The sequence below is a fragment of the Stenella coeruleoalba genome (genome assembly GCF_951394435.1).
Source record: "Stenella coeruleoalba genome assembly, chromosome: 15".
NCBI classification, from domain to species: domain Eukaryota; kingdom Metazoa; phylum Chordata; class Mammalia; order Artiodactyla; family Delphinidae; genus Stenella; species Stenella coeruleoalba.
Window position 1 is genome coordinate 8176147 of NC_137161.1, and position 20570 is coordinate 8196716.

General features: G+C 44.9%; 1 protein-coding gene across 6 annotated transcripts in view; it reads left to right on the forward strand.

The window, feature by feature from the left end:
* Positions 1-20570, forward strand: part of BCAS1 (brain enriched myelin associated protein 1) — a 158478-nt gene that overhangs the window by 55433 nt on the left and 82475 nt on the right. For all 6 annotated transcript variants that reach the window (XM_079945838.1, XM_079945840.1, XM_079945842.1 and 3 more), the window contains exons 2-3: positions 7536-7606; positions 10098-10176. In XM_079945838.1, coding sequence (XP_079801964.1) covers positions 7536-7606; positions 10098-10176 — 150 coding nt within the window. The remainder of the gene's footprint in view (positions 1-7535; positions 7607-10097; positions 10177-20570) is intronic.

Genomic DNA, 20570 nt, shown 5'->3' on the forward strand with positions numbered 1-20570 from the left:
TGTCTCCTCTTATAAGGACGCTAATCCTAGAGGATTAGGGCCCCACGCTTATAACTTCCTCTAATCTATCTCTAAATACAGTCACATTGGGCTAGGGTTTCCACATGTGAATCTGGAGGGGGATGTAATTCAGTTCATAGCATGATCTTAGGCAAGAAATTTAGGGTCCCTGGGCTTAGGTTCTGTATCTGTAAAATGGGGACCAAAAGAATATCTGCCTCATGAAGTTCTTAGGAGGATATAATACGAAAAGCATAAAAAAAATTAATACAGAAAAGTTAATACAGAGAGTTAATACAGAAAAGCATTCAGAGCAATACCCAGCATAGAGAAGGCACTGTAGAAATAGTAGGTGTTATTGTTTCTAAAGTATGGCACACTTTATTTACCATTTATAATAATAGCTAATCTTTATTCCTCAACTGCTGTGCACCAGCCAGTGGGCTAAACCCTGCATGAACTGCTTTCTTTTCAGCTCAGCCTCCACGTAGTGACATTGGGGCCAGATCACTCTCTGTTGTGGTGCTGCCCTGTGCATTGTAGGATGTTTAGCAGCGTCTCTGGTCTCTACCCACTGAATGCCAGTAGCAGCCTCCCATCTTGAGTCATGACCATTAAAAATGTCTCCAGACATTTCCAAATGTCCCTTGGGGGGCCCCCAGTTTGAGAAACACTGCTCTTGAATCATTGTGAGAAACAGAAGCATATTTCTAAGGAGAACTTTTTTTTTTTTTTCAGTGGTACGCGGGCCTCTCACTGTTGTGGCCTCTCGCGTTGTGGAGCACAGGCTCCAGACGTGCAGGCTCAGCGGCCATGGCTCATGGACCCAGCCGCTCCGCGGCCTCTGGGATCTTCCCAGACCAGGGCACGAACCTGTGTCCCCTGCATTGGCAGGCGGACTCTCAACCACTACACCACCAGGGAAGCCCCTAAGGAGAACATTTTAATATAATAATGTAACTCATCAAGAAATATGACAAGATCTGAAATATAAAATGTAAATATATAGTCCTGGATAAGTGGGACCAAATGCACCAGACATTATATAATTTAATATACTAGCTCTGTGCCTGCTACGTGCCTACCTCATTTAACCTTTCCCACACACTACTGTGATGTATAAAGATTGTTGGGTAAGTGTCACAACCTTCCTGCGCCTCAGTTTCTCAAAAACAATGAGAAAATATCGAAAAAGACAAAAATGTTAATTCAAAAAGATACATGCCCTCCAATGTTCATAGCAGCATTATTTACAATTGCCAAGGCATGGAAGCAACCTGTGTCCATCAACAGATGAATAGATAAAGAAGTTGTGATACACACACACACACACACACACACACACACACATTTATATACAATGGAATACTACTCAGTCATAAAAAAGAATGAAATTTTGCCATTTATAGCAACATGGATGGACTTGGAGAACATTTTGCTAAGTGAAATAAATCAGACAGAGAAAGACAAATACTGTATGATATCACTTATAAGTGGAATCTAAAAAATACAACAAACTAGTGACTAAAACAAAAAAACAAGCAGACTCACAGAGATAGAGAACAAACGGATTGTTACCAGTAGGGAGAGGGAACGGGGGAGGGGCAATATAGTGGTGAGGGGAAACGGTTATTATGGGATTATATGAAACCATGTGTGTGAAACTTTTGAAAATTGTAAAGCGCTGTAGAATTTAAAGACGCTTTCATTCAATTAAAAAAAAAGAAAATTGAGAAAATAGCATCTAACCCAGAGAGCGGTTGCAAAAGGGCCAAGGGAAGTCAATACACACAAATCAGAAGTGCTCGGGGGCTTCCCTGGTGGCGCAGTGGTTGAGAGTCCGCCTGCCGATGCAGGGGACACGGGTTCATGCCCCAGTCCGGGAAGATCCCACATGGCACGGAGTGGCTGGGCCCGTGAGCCATGGCCGCTGAGCCTGCGCGTCCGGAGCCTGTGCCCCGCAACGAGAGAGGCCACAGCAGTGAGAGGCCCGCGTACCGAAAAAAAAAAAAGAAGAAGTGCTCGGCACATAGGAAACACTCAGAACATGCTTATTGTTGTCACCGTTACGAATACTGTCATTTTCCACAAGAAAAATGCATTGAAAGGGCCCAGTGCTTGGCCCAGAGCCTCACAATCGTGGGGTTTACAGAGGCATGTGTCACTCCAGAGCTCTTTTTCATGAGGGGGAAGAGGGGGTGCCCAGAAACGGAGAAGAGTGATGGCTCCCCGCTCAGGCTGCCCTTCTACCCTCCTCCCGCGGGGCACGTGCCCCTCACTTCTCAACAACCAATCAGGAGGTGAGGCTGTCCAGGAGCAAGTGTGCCCTGCACCCCTATTCTCAGGGAAGGAAAGCCGGAGACCCAGGAGGTTTCTTTTGATTTTCGGGCTGACAAAACAGAGGGCTCAAAAAGGAGTGCGGGACTTCCCTGGTGGTCCAGTGGTTAAGACTCCATGCTTCCATTGCAGGGGGTGCAGGTTTCATCCCTGGTCGGGGAACTAAGATCCCACATGCCACATGGGCGGTGCAGCCAATAAAAAAAAAAAGAAGTGCTTTGAAAGGGTTGTGAATGTTTTCAAATGCCCAGGCTGATTGTGATTTGTGGGACCTGGAAGCCAATGCGCTTCCTCCACCTGAGAATCCCGAGCTGGTTCTGGGTACCAGGGTAGTCGGCGTCCGGAAGGGTCCCTGGCCTGGGGGATGCTCACTTCCCCAGAATATCCAAAACAGCACCTCTTGGCCTCAGCTCTCATGGAAGTCACCCAGAGATCTTGAAAATATTCCGATGCCGGGGCCCCACCCCGGGGAGTCTGATGGAATGGGTCTGGCTGGGGCCCGGGCCCGGGCATTTAAATCTCCAACGGTGATTCTAATGTGTAACCCGGTTTGAAGACTGGCCTCAAGGACACGGTCGGGAAGCGGAGAAGTAAAGGGACTTTCTCATCTGAATGAGCCCCGTCCAAAGACTTACCCCATGTTCTCCAAATGCTGGGCCCTCAAACATGAGTCCAATTTCAAAAACAAACCCCTCTGCCATATGGAGGCGTGTGTTTAATGTCAGATAAGGTCATAAGAACAAAACAACTCACACCATCAGTTCATCAAAGAAGGGGCATTTTGACATCACCTTCAAACTTTTTTTTTTTTTTTCAAAATAAAACCTAGCTCTTTCAAAGAATATGTTTTTCTTGATGAAAAAACTTGTCATCTAATTTATGTTTCTCCTTTGTTGGAGACTGGAGAAAACTTCATCACAGACAGGAATTGTCATCTGGACCACCTGGAGCCTCGGTTTTACCATCTGCTAAATGGGGATGAAAAGGGCCCTTGCCTCACAGAGTCCCCGACCTGGCTTCCAGGGTGATCAGCTTATCCTGGTTTGCTCAGGACTTTCCTAGCTTTAACAGGAAAGTCCTGCATCCCAGAATGCCCTCATTCCCGGGACAACCTGGTTGATGTTCCCCATCACGGTGTTTCCCCTTATGTGCCTGATCGTGAGAATCACCTGTGTGCATTTGCTAAAAATACAGATCCAGGGCCCCAACCTGACTTTTTGGTGAGACGATCATGGGAATCAGAAGTGCTGCAAAGTTCTTTAGTTGATCATATCAGACAACTGGGGGAAAATGACTGAAAATCTCAGTGATGATCATGGTGATACACATGAAGAACACCTTCAGGGTACTCACTGCGTTGCCAGACCCTGTTCGGGGCACCTTCCACATATTAACGCCTTAACTCCCATGAAACTCTTAAGTGTGTGCCCTTATTATCCCCATTTTACAGAAGAGGAAACTGAGGCCCAGTGAGGCTCAGTCGCTGGCTCAGGGTCACTCCTTCAGTATGTAGCCGAGCAGGGATTCTCAACTTGGTGGTTTGTCTCCAGAGCCCACATTTTTATCCTGCTGCAGTGCTCTCCACCCAGAATTCTTAGCACTGGGTTGGCACGTCATAAGGCAGATGTGATCATCATTATTGTCTTATTAGTTGTACTGTCTTTGGGGCTAGAGGACTTGCCACTGTCTTGCCAACTTTTATCGGAAGGTTTAACTGCTAAATGTAAAACCGTTTCCTTTGACCTCCCCAGACATTTTGACCTTGCCCTGGAGGCTGAATATGTTCATTTCTGCCGATACTGACATTGACCAATAGGTGGCAGTAACTGTTTTTGTCTCGTGGAAATCAGGCTCCTCGCAGAATTTGAAGGAAGGGCAGGAGCAATTTCACAACACATATGTTGTAACTGCTGGTGGAAAGCAATGTTATCTGAGTCCAAGTTGTCCCCGCAAAAGACGTGCAAATGGATTTTCCTTTTCTGAGTCCATTTGGCCTTGAATCTGCCAAGAGGCTCCTTAAAAGTGCAATGATTGGGGTAATGGAACCCGAACTCGAACCCAAACTCTGTGGGTTGAAAAAATTTCTCTCCTGCTTGCACACATGACATCTCTCCCAGTCCAAAGATTTTTTCATAACCTCAAATATTTTTATTGAAGGTAGCCCCCAAATTGGACTAAATTTAGATTGAATAACAGGAACTTTGAAAGTTTGTAAATCTTTTGGTAAATAATTTTTAATTTTATAAAACCTGGATGATGGAGATGTCATCTAGTGTGTGTCCATTTTTGCAAGTGGCCTTGGTCGAGGAATTTAACCTACAAAGCTCAGTTTTCTCATCTGTAAGACTGGAATGATGATGCCACTGCCTTGTTGATTTGCTATAAGGAATGAATTCATTTACAGCAAGTAAAGCTCTTAGAACAGTTTCTCAGCACATCGTAAGCACTCACCAAATTTGTTGTTGTTATTATTATTATTACTATCTTATCATTACTATGGTTAGAGTGTTGTTGTCATTATTTTTATACACAGTGGGTTCAAATCCTGGTCAGTCTCAATTTGGGCAACACTTAACTTCCCAGCTGCTTCAATCTCCTTATTTGCAAAATGGGTATATATGTTACCCAGGGTGATCTTGAGCAGAAGTGATAAACTTTGTAGAAAGGGCCAGACAGTAAATATCTTAAGCTTTGCAGGCCATATGGTCTCTGTTGCAACTACTCAACTCTGCCTCAGTACGTGAAAGCAGACGTACGTAGATAATACATAAATGAATGGGCATGGACGTCTTCCAATAAAATTTTATTTATGGATACCAAAATTTGAATTTCATATAATTTTAATGTGTCACAATCTATGATTCTTCTGATTTTTTCTCCAACCACTTATAAATGTAAAACCCATTCTTAGCTCACTGGCCATACTAAAACAGGCGGCAGGCTGGATTTGTCCCCCAGCTGTCATTTCCTGACCCTGGCCTTGAATATTCAATATTATATTCATAAAGTCCCATTTATAGATGAAGTGATGGCCTATTGTAAGTATGTATATCTTGGATTTTATAAATAGAAAATATTGCAACATAACTAGTGTCCTGTATGTTTTAGCACTGCTCAGCCTGATTACATGTTGTAGTTAGTAAACATATATAATCCCCAGATTCTGATATCTACCAGGTTCCCCCAAGAAAGCCCTTTTCTGGCCTCCCCAACTTCTGATTACTTGAGTCTATTACCAGGGCATAAAAACTCATACCATGGGCCAGAGGCCCATGGGAATCCTTGGAGATGCACTGGCTGCTTTCAGCCAGAAAGCAAAAGCCCTGGCTGTTATTCTGGGAGCCATCAGGGCAGATGAGCCAGCAGCCAGGTCTTTGGAGACGCACGCTACGCTGGAATCGTTTGTGTGCGTGGAAGAGCTTTTAGGTAGTAAGGAAGCTTGGAGTGGCTGAAAGAGTCCCACTTCTGGAACCAGAGATACTCTGGGTCAAATCCTCACTCGGCCATTTTCTGGATGTGTCCTGGGTGAGTTTGGGAGACTCAATTCCCTCCTTTACAAGGGGAGGTAATAATATGTGGGACATATTATTACCTCCCCTTGTAAAGTTATATGTGGAACATTCCAGTGGTTGGGAGCACAGGCAGCCGGTGTTTGAATCTAGCCATCTTTTTTTTTTCATCTTTATTGGAGTATAATTGTTTTACAAAGTCTCTACCATCTTTAACAGGCTGACCTTTGGAAAGTAATTTACCTCCTTGTGACTCAGCTTCCTCTCAGCTAGAGGGACACGATGGCAACACCTCTTTCACACGGGTGTGTAGGGCTACATGAGACGGTACAGGAAACGCTCTTGGAAAACAGTGCTTGGAACTGAGAACATGCTAAATTATTGTTAACTATTACCATTACTGTTCTAACAAGGCTCTTGAGAGGTTTAGTGATAATGTGGGTAAGTGTCTAGTTCAGCGCCTGCCTGCCGGGTGAGGGGTTGTTATGAATGATTATTCCCTCCACTCAACTAATAAGTAATAATTTAGCACCTGATCAATGCAAATGCAGTGCTGAGAATAGGAGATACAACAGTGGGTAAAGACAGACAGTCCCTGCCTTCGTGGTGCTTACAGCTTATTGGGGAAGGCAGACAGAAGTTAAATGCTCTGTTTTGCCCTCCAAATCTAGATCAATTGTTACTTCATTCCAGAACCATCCTATTCAGTGCTGCCACCTCTTGCCCTCTGCTGTGGCCCCCCTCTTGTTACATTACAAATTTCCTTTTTATTCATAGCACTGAATCCTATGTGTTTTGATAACACATTAACATATATATTGCTTCTTAAGAGCCACACATTATTCTAACCGCTTTACAAGCATTAACTCATTGTGTCCTTGTAGCAGTCCTGTAAGGCACAGAGAGGCTAATCAACTCATCCAAGGACACACAGCAGTGAGGGGCAGGGAGAGGGTTCAAGCCCAGGTTGTCTTGCTCCCGGTCTGTGCTCATAACCACTGCACCATGCTGCCTTGAACTATCGAAAACGGCCTGATTTGTGGATTTACTGTCTGTTTGTTTATTGTCTGTCCACCCAACAGATTTCAGCTCCATGAAGTCGGGGGCCTCATCCATTTAATTCACAGCTGTAACTCTAGTGTGTGGCACAGCGTACGGTACAGAGCTGGCACTCACTATATATTTGTTGAATCAATAAATGAATGAAGATATAGCCAAATAAACACATAATTACACGTAGTGCTAAATGCTATGAAAAACAAAGCCAGTCCTATGAGAGGTTTTAACAGGACTAAATTTAGTTTGAGGGTCAGAGAATACTACAAATTATAAGTATTATTTTAACTGTCCCCATTCTAAAATCTCCTTGATATAATAGTTGTGACTGGCTAAGAAAGAAGAAAATGTTATCTACACGGAATATCCTTTTTGAGATGATAATATTCTCCCAGCAAAGAAATGTAATTGAAAACTGGGGCTGCATTTGACTTCAATTCTGTTGAATTTATGAGCCCAAAATCTCCCCTCATTCCCCAAAATAAACACAAGCAATTGGTCTACCTGGGGCTTGTGATAATATACCCACAATACCTTGGCAGTCTCTGCACCTTAGTTTTATAGGCAGGAGTGAGACTTCTGCTGGTCTTGGGTTTTCATTTTTCTCTGTGTCTCTCTTTTTCTCTGTTGCAGGAACAATGGGTAACCAAATGAGTGTTCCCCAAAGAGTCGAGGACCAAGAGAACGACTCGGAAGCTCACAAGGTGGTGTAGTTATGGTCACTGGGTCATTAGCTACTAGTTGGGAGAGTTGGGGGTAACGGCAGAATAAACAGCCTGCCCAGGGCTCATCACAGAGGCGTGGTTGATGCTGCTTTTCCCAGGGGTTGTTCGGTTGTATTCAAACCTCCAGAACCCATCAAGGAGCTTGTTAAGAGTGCAGGCCCTTAGGCCCCGCTCAAGGCCTGCTGAGTCAGAAATTGCAGGGCTGGGAGCCTATGAAACCTGTCTCCATGGTGATTGGTTCCCCTGGGGCCAATCTGATCTCTGTTCCCAGGTGGGTTTAGACCAGGGGTTCTCAGCTGTGGGTGATTTTGCCTCCCCACCAGGGGACACTTGGCAGTGTTTGGAGATGTTTCTTGGTTGTCACAACTCGGGTAGTGCTACTGGCATCTAGTGGGTAGAGCCAGGGATGCTACTAGACACCCTGCAATGCACAGGACGGCCCCACAGCAGAGAATGATCCAGCCCGAAGTATCAGCAGTGCTGAGGATGAGAAACCCAGTTTTTGATCAGCAGTTTGCAGCCGTGGCTGGACATTAGAATCATCTGGGAAACTTAAACATAAATCGTGAGGCTGGAATTGTACCCTAGACCAATGAAATCAGAATCTGTGTGTGGGAACCAGGGCGGCACCTGGATTTTCAAGGCTCCTCAGCTGTTGCGTGTTCAGCCGACGTGTAGAACTTCTTGTTTGTGAATCCCTCCTTTAGAAGATTGCTCTGGAGGGCTGAGGCCAGGGACACCCAAATGCTTCTCCTTAGACCTTAGATCTACAAGCAGGCAGCAGAGAAGCTACATGTCCACCACCAGTGCTTCTGCAATCAACTCAGTTTAAGATCTAGAGCCCAGTTAGACATGGAGATCATTGTAGGAGGAGGTAATACCTACGAACTGATATTGATCACAGCATAGAGGGAATTCCTGCTCAGAACAGAAGGCTGCAGTCAGAGAAGGTTCTCACACCTGACCACGTATTAGAATCCCTGGGAAATGGTGAAAACGCCCGATGCCCAGCACCACCTGAGACCAACTAAAACACAACCTCCGGGTAGGGGCCCTGCCATCAGTAGTTTCCCAAGATCCCCAAATGATTCCGAGTCTGGGAGCCTCTGGCCTCCAGGACCAGGCAGTGACAAAAATGAGCAAAGCGGGAGGGTGAAGCCCGTTTGCAGACAGTTGGTTCTGACCAACTTCACCCTCAGCACGTTCCCAGAGACTTATTTTTCATGTGAAGCTGGAAAATGGTGTTAATGCAACCTCCTGATTTTTTAAATATTGGCAACTGATTCCAAAATACTTAAAAAAAAAAAACAAACAAAACTTCTGTGAGCCAAGTAAATCAATTTGCACACCAAGTATTACCCCAGGGATGCCTGTTATGACCTCAGACCCAAATGATCTCGAGTTTGATATTTCAATTTTATGATTTCTTGGTGGGGTTAATGATAAATTCAGGAACACAGGCTTCTTTTATTTTTATTTATTTATTTTTGGCCACACCATGTGGCTTGGGGGATCTTAATTCCCCGACCAGGGATTGAACCTGGGCCCTGGCAGTGAAAGCACCGAGTCCTAACCACTGGACTGCCAGGGAACTCCCAACACAGGTTTCTTTTAAGCAAAACTGTTACAAAAATATAAAGAAAAGAAACATCTTTCACATCTCCCCAGTAGTTTCCCATCATCAGGAGGTGAGTATTTAGTCTTTTAGGTTTTTTTCTCTCTTCACTTATTAACATATATTATACTACTAATAGTATTGGCAAAATAAGACACGATATGCAAAGTACTTAGCATATAATCAATATTCAGTTAATGCCAACTATTAGAGGTATAATTTATTTTATTACTAAAATGACATTATATAACATACATTCTTTTTTGCAACCTTTTCTCCTTTCCATGTGAGAGTATGTGTATATGTGCGTGTGTATATATGTGTACATCTGTGCATACATATATATGTATAATCTTTTTAAATGTCTACAGTAAATAACAGAAGAGAAAAAAATTCAGGGCAGTGGTCTAAAGTCGGAAGGGGGTTGTAACAGTGCAGGGGAAGGAGTGGACACGGAGCAGAAAAATAGCAACAACGAACTTCCTGTATTTGACGAGAGACGCCTGTGCTTGTGTTCAGGACCCTGGAGTGTGGTTAACCTCACAGCATGTCAAGTTCTTGTCCCCTCCCTGGTCAGACCAGCACCCCAGTTTGCCTGTGTGTCCCATCTGTACGAGGGTGTCTGTCCTGCTTGTGCTTGTGGGACTCATTGAAAGGAGGTAGAGACCATTCAAAGCTCTCATCAACACAGGAGTCCAGTCCTTGCAGCAGGTTATAGAGTTTCTCTGAGGCGTGATAGAAAACGGGGTAGTTCCTAGAAATGCAGACTTGAATTTTGTGAGGCACCCTTGTGGCCTTGAGTTTTTCTGACTTTCCCCAAAGACTCGGCTAATACTGCCACATGTTCTGTTCCAGGTGGCATCTGGCGACAAGTGTGGTCAAAATGGGATGCCGGTGATGGTATCCACCCACTCTGTTCAACTCTACCATGAAGGTCAGTGTCATGTGGGGACTGCTCCTCCTGGGGGTTGGGGGGATGGTGAAGGGTCTGCTGATCCCTGTTGATGGTGAAACAAGATGGAAGAGTTGAAGCCACAGACTCACGTGGAAGACACTTGTATTAGTTCCTGGGGCTGCAAACACAGTGTCACGAATCAGGTGGCTTAAGCAACAGAAATGTATTGTCTCACCGTGTTGGGGCCAGAAGTTGGAAATCAAGGTGTGGGCAGGGTTGGTGCCTTCTGAGATTTTGCGGAAGAATCTGTTCCCCTGCCTGTGCCCTGGTTCCTGGTGGCCTCAAGCACTCCTTGGCTTCTACGTGGTGCTCTCCCTGTGTCTTTATAGCATCTTCCTTCTCCGCTCTGTGTCCAAACCTCCCCCTTTTATGAGGACACAGCCCTGTGGGATTGGGCACACCCCCACTGGCCTCATCTTAACTTGGTCCTCTGTAAAGACCCTCTTTCCAAATGAGGTCATAGGAACTGGGGGCTAGGACTTCATCTCCTTGGCAATTCAACTCTTTTTTGTTGTTGTTAATTAATTATTTATTTATTTTAATTTATTTTTGGCTGCATTGGGTCCTCGTTGCTGCACATGGGCTTTTCTCTAGTTGAGGCGAGTGGGGGCCACTCTTGGCAGTGGTGTGCAGTCCTCTCACCACGGCGGCCTCTCCCGTTGCAGAGCACGGGCTCTAGGCTCACGGGCCTCAGCAGTTGTGGCCCGTGGGCTCCAGAGCGCAGGCTCAGCAGTTGTGGCACACGGGCCCAGTTGCTTCATGGCATGTGGGATCCACCCGGACCAGGGCTCAAACCCGTGTCTCCTGCATTGGCAGGCGCATTCTCAACCACTGCGCCACCAGGGAAGCTCCTCGGCAATTCAACTCTTAACAGTACTCATCTCTCTTGAGTATGTATGATGCCTGGAAGAGGCCGAGGCTTTACAGCAATGAATTAAAAGCAATACAGTAGAAACACTAAGAGTCTGGCCTCTTCAGAGTCCGACAGACCAAAGTGAAAATCCCTGTCCTGCAACTTACTAGCTGTGTGACCTGGAGCAAGTCGTTTGGCTTTCTAAGCCTCGGTTTTCTCATCTGTAAAGTGGGGATAAGAACACCTAGCTCACAGAATTGCTGAGAGGACTCAAGGAGATCATTCACCAAGCATTTTACATATTACCCAGCACTTAGGAATTCCAAAGAAACAAGTAAAATATAGAAGACAACAGAGGGCAGTATTAAAACTGGACAATGTAACTTACCAATTTGATTTCATTCTGGAGTATAAGGCTATAACTTCAAAGCATCAAAAATGACTGAGTCCTACGATGTGAGGAATATCTATAAATTATATGAGGCAGTATAGCCCAGTGGTTGAGGGTATGAACTCTGGAATCAGACTGCTGGTTTTGCCACCTACCAGCTGTGTGACCTTGAGCCAGTTAATTAACCTCTCTGAACCTCAGCCTCCTTGTCTGTGAAGTGGGATAATAACAGTACCTACAACACAGATATCAGATATAATACAAGTGTATCTTTCAGTGCCTGGCACATAGTGAGTGCTATGTATGTATTAGCTATCATGATTATATGAGGCTTATGGTTGCTGTCCTTTACATGTAAGTTTCTGGGCTTCAGCTTCATTTCCTGAACAATGAGATGAATCATAGCATTGGTTCCAGCGGCTTTAGAATTTCCTAGTGTAAGAAAAATAACTGCTCTCTGTTTCCCCTCGCTATGCTCTGCTACCCACACCACATCTGACACCAGATGTGTGGGTTTTCCATACAAGTGATTCTGTGACACCAGCTGGGTGTCCCACAATTCAGTTCGGTTCTGACACCATCAACCCAGAGTTAGCAGCAGCTCCCACAGGTAAAGGGCTCACTCCCACAAGACTACCTCCCACTTCAGTTGCCAATGGCAAGTGGGGAGTCCCCAGGTCACCCACAACTTCTGTTCCTACTTGGCTACAAATCAGAGGTTCTCACGATCTCCTCCTCAGATTCAGTCATTTGCTAGAATTGCTCACAGAACACAGGAAAACAACGTACTTATTAGATTACCGGTTCATTATAAGAGAATGCAACTCAGCAATGGCCAGATGGAAGAGATGCGTAGGGGAAGGTATGGGGGAGGGGATCCTGGGGGCAGTGGATGGGGCAGTGGATCTTCCATGCCCTCTCTGGACAAGCCACCCTCCCAGCACCTCCCCGTGGTCACCAACCCAGAAGCTCTCTGAACCCTGTTCTTTAGGGACATTTGTGGAGGCTTTATTATGTAGGCATGCTTGATTAAATCATTGACCATTGATGGTGGAACTCAATATCCAGCTACTCTCCCCTCCCTGGAGATGGGGGGCGGTGAGGCTGAAAGTCCCAGCCCTCTAATCACATGACTTGTTCCCCTGGCAACCGGGGCCCCCATCCTTAGGGGCTTTTCCAAAGTCACCTCAATAACATAAACTCAGATGTGGTTAAAAGGGGCTGGCTTGTTATGAATGATAAAAGTCTTCTTCATGGCTCTTAAAGTTAAGTTTTAGGAGCTCTGTGCCAGGAACAGAGATGAAGGCCAAATATAGATTTATTTTTTAATTTATTTTTTGGCCACGCTGCACTGCTTGTGGGATCTTAGTTCCTCGACTAGGGATCAAACCCATGCCCCCTGCAGTGGAAGCGTAGAGTCTTAACCACTGGACATCCAGGGGAGTCCTGTATTTCTTAATACATTATACCCCCAGGTTGCTTGTTAAAAACTTAGATGCCCAGGTCCCAGCCCATAGCCTCTGTCTAGACTACCCTAAGGTTGAGGCCTGGGGATCTGAACTGTTGAAAGCTTTCTAGAAGATTCTGACGCATAGCCAGGATTGGCAACCACAGGATGAGATCATGTCACAAGTCTCTTCCTGCCTTTCAACCTTGTGAGTCAAGCTTCTACTTTGATGTGCACAGAATGGATTGTACTGACAGCAGCGGCCTTTGATGAGAACAGTGTAAAGCTGGCTGTTGAGAGGCACAGACTTTGAAATGAGAATCATATTGTTTTTATAATTTGCAAACTGTAGGTGTTCTCAAAAAATTGAGAGGCACTGAGAATATAATATGCCCTACAGAAATGGTTTTCTTTATCATCATTTTATCTGTATTATTACTGTTGTTGTTGTTTTTATGCCCCTATTTAATATGGGGCACAAGGGCAAGGAGTGTGTAGGAAGGGCATAGGAACAAACTTGAAAATTGAAAAAGTCTTTCTCTCTCTTTCTGTCTCTCTCTTTCTCTGCCCCTCCCTCCCTTTTTTTCTCCCTCCTTCCCTCCTTTCCTCCCTGCTCCCAACATTTATTTTTATAGAAGAGGCAGTCTTCCTGGAAAGAGGAAAATAAGTAACAGAAATATAGGGTAACAGTCTGGGACAGTGTATTGCTGTGTGGATACCTACACACAAGGGAAAAGAGAATCTGGTTTGAGTGAGTCGTAGGTTGGTTGCACGTAGCTCTCATACTCTGCAGCCTTGCATCAGCACCGGCTTGAGAATCTGTAAAGGGTTTAAGTTAATCCTCTGAAGTCAAAAACTCTGCCTACGTTCACTGACAACCCAGGTCTCTGCAACTCACTTTGGAATGATTATCTCATTTAATGAGGAAGGCAGCTTATCATCCTCATGCTCTTTCCCCTAGGTTATTATAATTTTCGATGCAGTTTTTAAAGGGGTATGAAAGTGGGATTCTGGGTGACTTTTTTTGTCCTTTGGACAGAATTTTCTGACTGGGTCTTTTGATGCACATTTGTGTTCATCTCTCTTGCTGTTTGCACATATGTATGCACATAGAGAAAAGTCACCAGAAAAATAGCTAAGTGGGATGCTGGGTGACTCTTTTCCTTCTTTCCATCTATACTTTTTCCTGTTATAATTAAAACTGTTCATTGCCATGCGGGAATGTTTTCTGTGAAGACTTATTGAGAAGCAGTGATGGCACAGTGGCTGAGCACACAGCCTAGGGAGTCAGGATCCTAAATTCAATTTGTGGCTCTGCTGTGTGACCTTAGGCAAGTTGCTCAGCCTCTCTGTTCTCACATCTGTAAAATGGGAATCATAATAGCAGTAGGCCAGAGCTTCGAAGATCACTGGGAAGCTTAAAGGAGTTGATAGACCTACAATATTTGGAAGAGTGCCTGGCACGTGGTCAACATGTGAGGAAAGTTTATTTTTCTGTGTTGGATTTAATGTTAATAAAGGCTGTCATTACAGTTTGAAGTTAACTGTATTAGCCCTGTCTAGCATAGCACTTAGAAATTTAAAATCTGACCTTAAAATTTGCTTTTCCTACATCCCTTATTCTTTTTCAATGTTTTACTTATTTGTCTTCCAGAGACACTGTGGGAGAGAGCAATCAGGCAAAACACATCTTTTAAAGTGATTCATGAAGTTACATTCTGTTTCTTCATAGAAATAAATGTATTTCGCACAGTATTTTTTCTTGGGAAGGGCAAGAGACCAGGGGATTGTGATATCAAACAAACATTAATTAGTACAGCTCATGTGAATGAGGGCTTTCTCTCCAAAGCTTAGCATTATAATTCATCTTCAATAACAGTATCTTAGAAAATCAAAATGTCTCATTTTTATTGCCACATTATATTTCTAGCTTAATTTGCCAATTTCAGATGCCATTTGAAAGTCGTGTGTCAGAGAAAGCTGGTAATGATGCCAAAGCCTCGCACAGCGTGATTTACCTGCAGTGCCACAGAGAGCAACACGTTGTCTTGCAACTTCGGGTTAGAGGCTAACGTGTTTGCTCTACCAAAACGTGATTGTTTAAATTCATATATTCGGTTTCTCCCTTTCTTTTTCCAGTACATGTTGATTTGAATTCCAGAGTAGCTGGGGAAGTACTTCCAGCAGAGCAAAATGTCCATTGGTAGAGTGGTCGCATCAGTTAGGGCAGACACACACAGTCCTCGGCAAAAATAGGAATGAGCTACCACCAAATACAGCACCGTGAGGGATCTCAAAACTATCCTGCCAAGAAAAGGAGGCCAGGTGGCCACATCTGAATCTCCTGAACCTGTGAATATGTTACCTTGCTTGTCAAAAGCAGGTTTTGCAGAGGTAGTTAAATTAAGGATCTTGAGATGGGGAGCTGATCCTGGATTATCCAGGCGGGCCTAGTGTAACCACAGCGTCCTTATAAGAGGCAGTGTTGCCAGATTGGTCGTATGGATCACCACTTAGGCCCTAACCAGGCTGAAGCCCCCCTGCCTTGGTGGGGAAGGTGCTTTTCCTGTTCGGATTCGCACAGCCAATGACGAAACTGACGCTGAGGCTGAAACAGCACAAGCTTTATTCCATGGCCAGAGAATGGAGAAGCAGGGACTTAGTTCGAAAATCAACTTCTCAACCCGCCTTGGTCTGAGACACCGTATATATAGGAGGGTCGAGGCAAAAGGGAGGGAATTGAATAAAGAGAGGGAGAAATGTACATGACTTCTCTGAGAATAGGGGTGTGGTATGCTCAGTACTGGAACAACACCCCTTTTCAGTCCTTGTATGCCCTCCTCCGGCTGTTGCCATGGCAACTGTCAACAGTCACGGTGCTGGCGGGTGTCATTTAGCTGCTAATGTATTACAGTGAGCATATAATGAAGTTCACGGTCTGCTGGAGGTTGGGGCTTCTGCCATCTTGGCCCTTGCTGATTCGAACCAGTTCTGGTGGGCTCTTGTTTTTCTCTTCTGGTGGTCTCCTGTAAGATGAGGATAACACTTCTCTGCAGCTTATATCCCCTCAAGCAAGGCGGAGGGTTAGAGCTCAAGACTAACAGCCATGGTAACAGGAGGCAGGAGGGTCAGAGTCAGAGAAAGAGATGTAATGTTGGAGTGGATGTCACAGAGAGAGAGACTTCAAGATGCTCCATTGCTGGCCTTGAATATGGAGGAATGGGCCATGAGGCAAGGAATGTGGATTACCAAACCAAACTTGGGTCCACTTGCCCCATGCACAGCAAAGCCAATATACTGACACTGGATTGTGGTGAAGGAAAGTACAGTGTTTATTGCAAGGCACCCAGCATGGAGAATGGGCAGCTTAGGCTCAAAAGACTTGAACTCTCCCCTGGCTTCTGGGGAAGGGTTTTTAAAAGCAAGCTGAGGGAGAGGGTTGCAGGCTGCCTGATCAGCTCGTGGACGTTCTTCTGATTGGTTGGTGGTGAGGTAACTGGGAGGTATTTCAGAAATTTCAGTCATCAACCTTCTGGTTCTAACTGGTCTGGGGTCTCCGTGCTGGTGGTCATCATGTAGTTAACTTCCTCCACCTGTGGGGTTTTTAGTATCTGCAAACCAACTCAAGGATATGGCTCAGGATATTATCTGTAGCCCTTGGAGAGGAACTAAAGGTCTGGACTTTGTTTTGTGGCTAAACTATAATTCTTTTGTCTTGCTTGACTGTTTTCCTTTGTTTCTGCATTTTCTCATTTCTGTGATTAAATTTGCTCTTGGGAACTTGGGGAAGGCCTAGGAGGCTAAAGGTTTTCTATAAACAAGAGGCGGGGGACACAGAGGTCTGTCCCCTAGAAGGTCCTGTAGGGTCCTGCTCGATTTCAGAGCAAGGAAGCAGATTCTCCCCTCAAGCTTCCAGGAGTTGACCCATTTTTGATGTCTGACCTTTAGAACTGTAAGATATTTTGTGTTGTTTTAAGGCACAAAAATTATGGTAATGTGTTACAGCAGCAAAAGGAAACTGATATGAGCACACTGAAGCTTCCGAGGCTCACAGACCAGGTCCTGGCTCTGCCGCTCACTAGCTTTGTAACCTTGGCAAGAAATGTGTACTCTCAGAGACTCATCTCGAAAATGGGAAGAATAATAATATTAACTGTGTAGGGTGGCTCCAAGAACAGTGGCTGGCACAGGGTAAATGTGACGAAATAAAAAGACAGGGAAATCTACAAGCAGAGTAGCCCTTATCATTGGCCTTTCCCCTGTTGTATCACCTGCCCAGACTTTCCCACCTGTGTATTTATGCCTAAAACCTCACCCGTTTTTAGGGAAATAAAAATGCCTCATTTTTCTCCTTCTTTGATTCCTTCTATCAAAATTATCACATTAGTTCCCCCTTTTAAAAAAATTGTTCAGTTCTCACTGCTGATGAATGGTGGAGACTAAGGCATGATTTATCTGCCAGAAAACGCCATTTTTCAGAAACAGAGGACCGTCTCTGTTTCACCTGGGTAAGAAGTTTCTAAAAAATTAATCTTTCCTTTTTTTGTTCCTAGTTGATTTTTTTCTAAAAAGAATTGCCTGATTTTGCTTTTTTTAAAAGAAGAATTGGAATCATTTCACTGGATTGAAAATCCTTGAGTAAACAGTGCTCCTGCCGATGCTGTAACGTGATGAATGGGAGGAAAAGAATATGCCAATCATGATGCCTGGGCAAAGTGTGATGGGAGACCCGGTGCCAAAACTCATAGCTACCTGACAGAGAGAAAGACGTGGGACCAGCCTCCCTGGTTGGGAAGGGAGCAAACACACGTGCCCTCTTAGCATCCTCTATCTCCCCACAATTGGCCAGCTTTTTTAATGTTTCGCCCACTTGAGTAAAAATTCCTGAGAACAGAGTATTTCCTTTGTTGTTGCAATAATCCCAAAGTTAACACAGGCTCTGAGATACACAAAGGGCTTGGAAATGACTGATGAACAAACGAACGGTGGCACAGAGCAAGAAAATGCGGCTGAAGAGAGAGTTGTAGATCCTGATGTATCTGCTGCAATAATACAGCCCTAAGTAAATAGCACTTTTAATTATAACGAGAAGCCTGGGGGTCGGCAGTTCCAAGCTCGGTGCAGCATCTTGACGGCATTATCAAGACACCAGATAAGTGTGCCAGTTACGTACTGCGGCTCACAAGATGCCACAGACCCACACATCACATCCTTACATGACGGGGCCCAAAAGCCAGAAGGGAAAAGCCACGATTTGCTGCTCTTTTTTCTCCTTTTATTAGAAAAGAAAGGAAGGTCCTTCCTAGAAGCCCCTGCCTCAAGTAGGCATCCACTTATATCTCATTGGCCAGAGTGAGGTCACATGACCACCACTAGCTGCAGGGGATGCTGGGAAGTCAGGTACTTCTCTGGGCAGCAAGCAAAGAAAACGGGTTGGAGTGGATTGGCCACTGGACAGGCAGTCCCCAGTGTCTGCCAGTGTTTTGATTTCAAAGAATTACAATTGAGCAACCGAAAGTAGCCACATATGTTTACTCAGGCCTTTCAAAAGTCATTAAAGGGATCTAGCTCATTTCCTGAACGCCCGTTTTCTCTCTCCTTCCACCATCTTGCTGTATATATCTCACTCAATAAATAAGCTCCTTATCTTCAGTCCTCCACCCTGCAACCCTGCTAGACATGCCACCCACACAGGCACTTCCTCTGGGTTGCACTGCGACAGCTCTCTACTTAAAGTGGTTACAGAGAATCCTGAAAGCGCTCTGCCAGGTGGCCTGACAGCTCCTGGCTCCTCTGTCCTCGGAAGTATGCAGAAGTCCCTGTGAAATCTAATACTTCTCAACCTCTTAGTGCTTCTTCTCATCAAAAATTCTAGTGGAGGGCTTCCCTGGTGGCGCAGTGGTTGAGAGTCTGCCTGCCGATGAAGGGGACGTGGGTTCGTGCCCCGGTCCAGGAAGATCCCACATGCCGCGGAGCGGCTGGGCCCGTGAGCCATGGCCACTGAGCCTGCGCATCCGGAGCCTGTGCTCCGCAACGGGAGAGGCCACAGCAGTGAGAGACCCGCGTACCGAAAAAAAAAAAAAATTCTAGTGGAGAATTTCTGTCTGGTACATGTAGCCTCCCTGTTACTCTGTTGTGATAGACAGTCTCCAAAATTGCACATCCCTCCCCTCCCTCCAATAATCAAGACTTCCCAGTATTCACACCCCTGTAGTCTTCTCCCTTGATATCTGAGATGACCCTGTAGAACCAATAATATGTAGTGGAAGGGATGATGCATGACTTCCAAGCCTAAGTCTTAAGAAGCCTTCCAGCCTCTGCCTTTGTCTTTCAAAGCACTAGCTCTGGGGAAAGCTAACCACCATGTCAGAGCGACTCAGACTGCCATGGTGGAAGGGAGCCCAAGCTAGTCACATGAAGAAGCCATGTGACAAGAAAGAAATGCTCAGCTAGTCCCCAGATGTTCCGGCCATCCCAGGCCGGGACAGATCCTTGAGCTCCACAGACGTGTGCAAATCCCTTCCATTCAACTGGTACATCTTTAATTCATTGTTTTGTAACAGCTACAAGGTATTTTAAGGTGTGGATGTACTGTAATTCATTCAGCCATTACCCTGGTGTTGGGCTTTTTTTTTTCTATTTTTCTCTACTCTGAGCAATGTTGCAATAAACATTCTTGTACATGTTTTTTATTCTTTGTATTTTAGATAACTTCTTCAGGAGGGAAGCCGTGTAATGCAGGCACGTGTTGTTTTATTGAGCTTCACTTGATTGTGCTTTGCAGATACTGCATTTTTTGCAAATTGAAGGTTTGTGGCAACTCCGTGTTGAGCCGGTCTATGGAGGCCATTTTTCCAACAGCATTTGCTCACTGCATGTCTCTGTATCACATTTTGGTAATTCTCACAGTACTGCAAACTCTTTATGGTGATCTGTGATCTTTGGTGTTACTATTGTAATTGTTTTGGGGTGCTGCAAACCTCGCCCATGTAAGACAGTGAGCTTAATCAATAAGTGTCGTGTGTTCTGTCTGCTCCACCGACCAGCTGTTTCCCCATCTCTCTCCCTGTCCTCAGGCCTCCCTTTTCCCTGAGACACACCAACTGTTGAAATTAGGACAATTAATAACGCTATGGTGGCCTCTAAGTGTTCAAGTGAAAGGAAGAGTCACACATCTCTCACTTTAAATCAAACGCTAGAAATGAATAAGCATAGTGAGGAAGGCGTGTTGAAAGACAAGACAAACCGAAAGCTTGTGCCAAATTGTTAGCCAAGTTGTGAACGCAAAGGAGAAGTTCTTGAAGGAAATGAAAAGTGCTATTGCAGTGAGCACATGAATGGTAAGAAAGTAAAACAGCCTTATTGCTGACATGGAGAAAGTTTTAGTGGTCTGGATAGAAGGTCAAATCAGTCACAACGTTAGCTTGAGCAAAAAAAAAAAAACACCCTAATCCAGAGAAAGCCTTCACTCTCTTCAGTTCTATGAAGCCTGAAAGAAGTGAGGAAACTGCAGAAGAAAAGTTTGAAGCCAGCAGAGGTTGGTTCATGAGGTTTAGGGAAAGAAGCCGTCTCCATAACAGAAAAGTACAGGGTGAAGCAGCAAGTGCTGATATAGAAGCTGCAGCAAGTTATCCAGAAGATCTAGCTAAGATAATTAGTGAAGGTGACACTAAACAACAGAT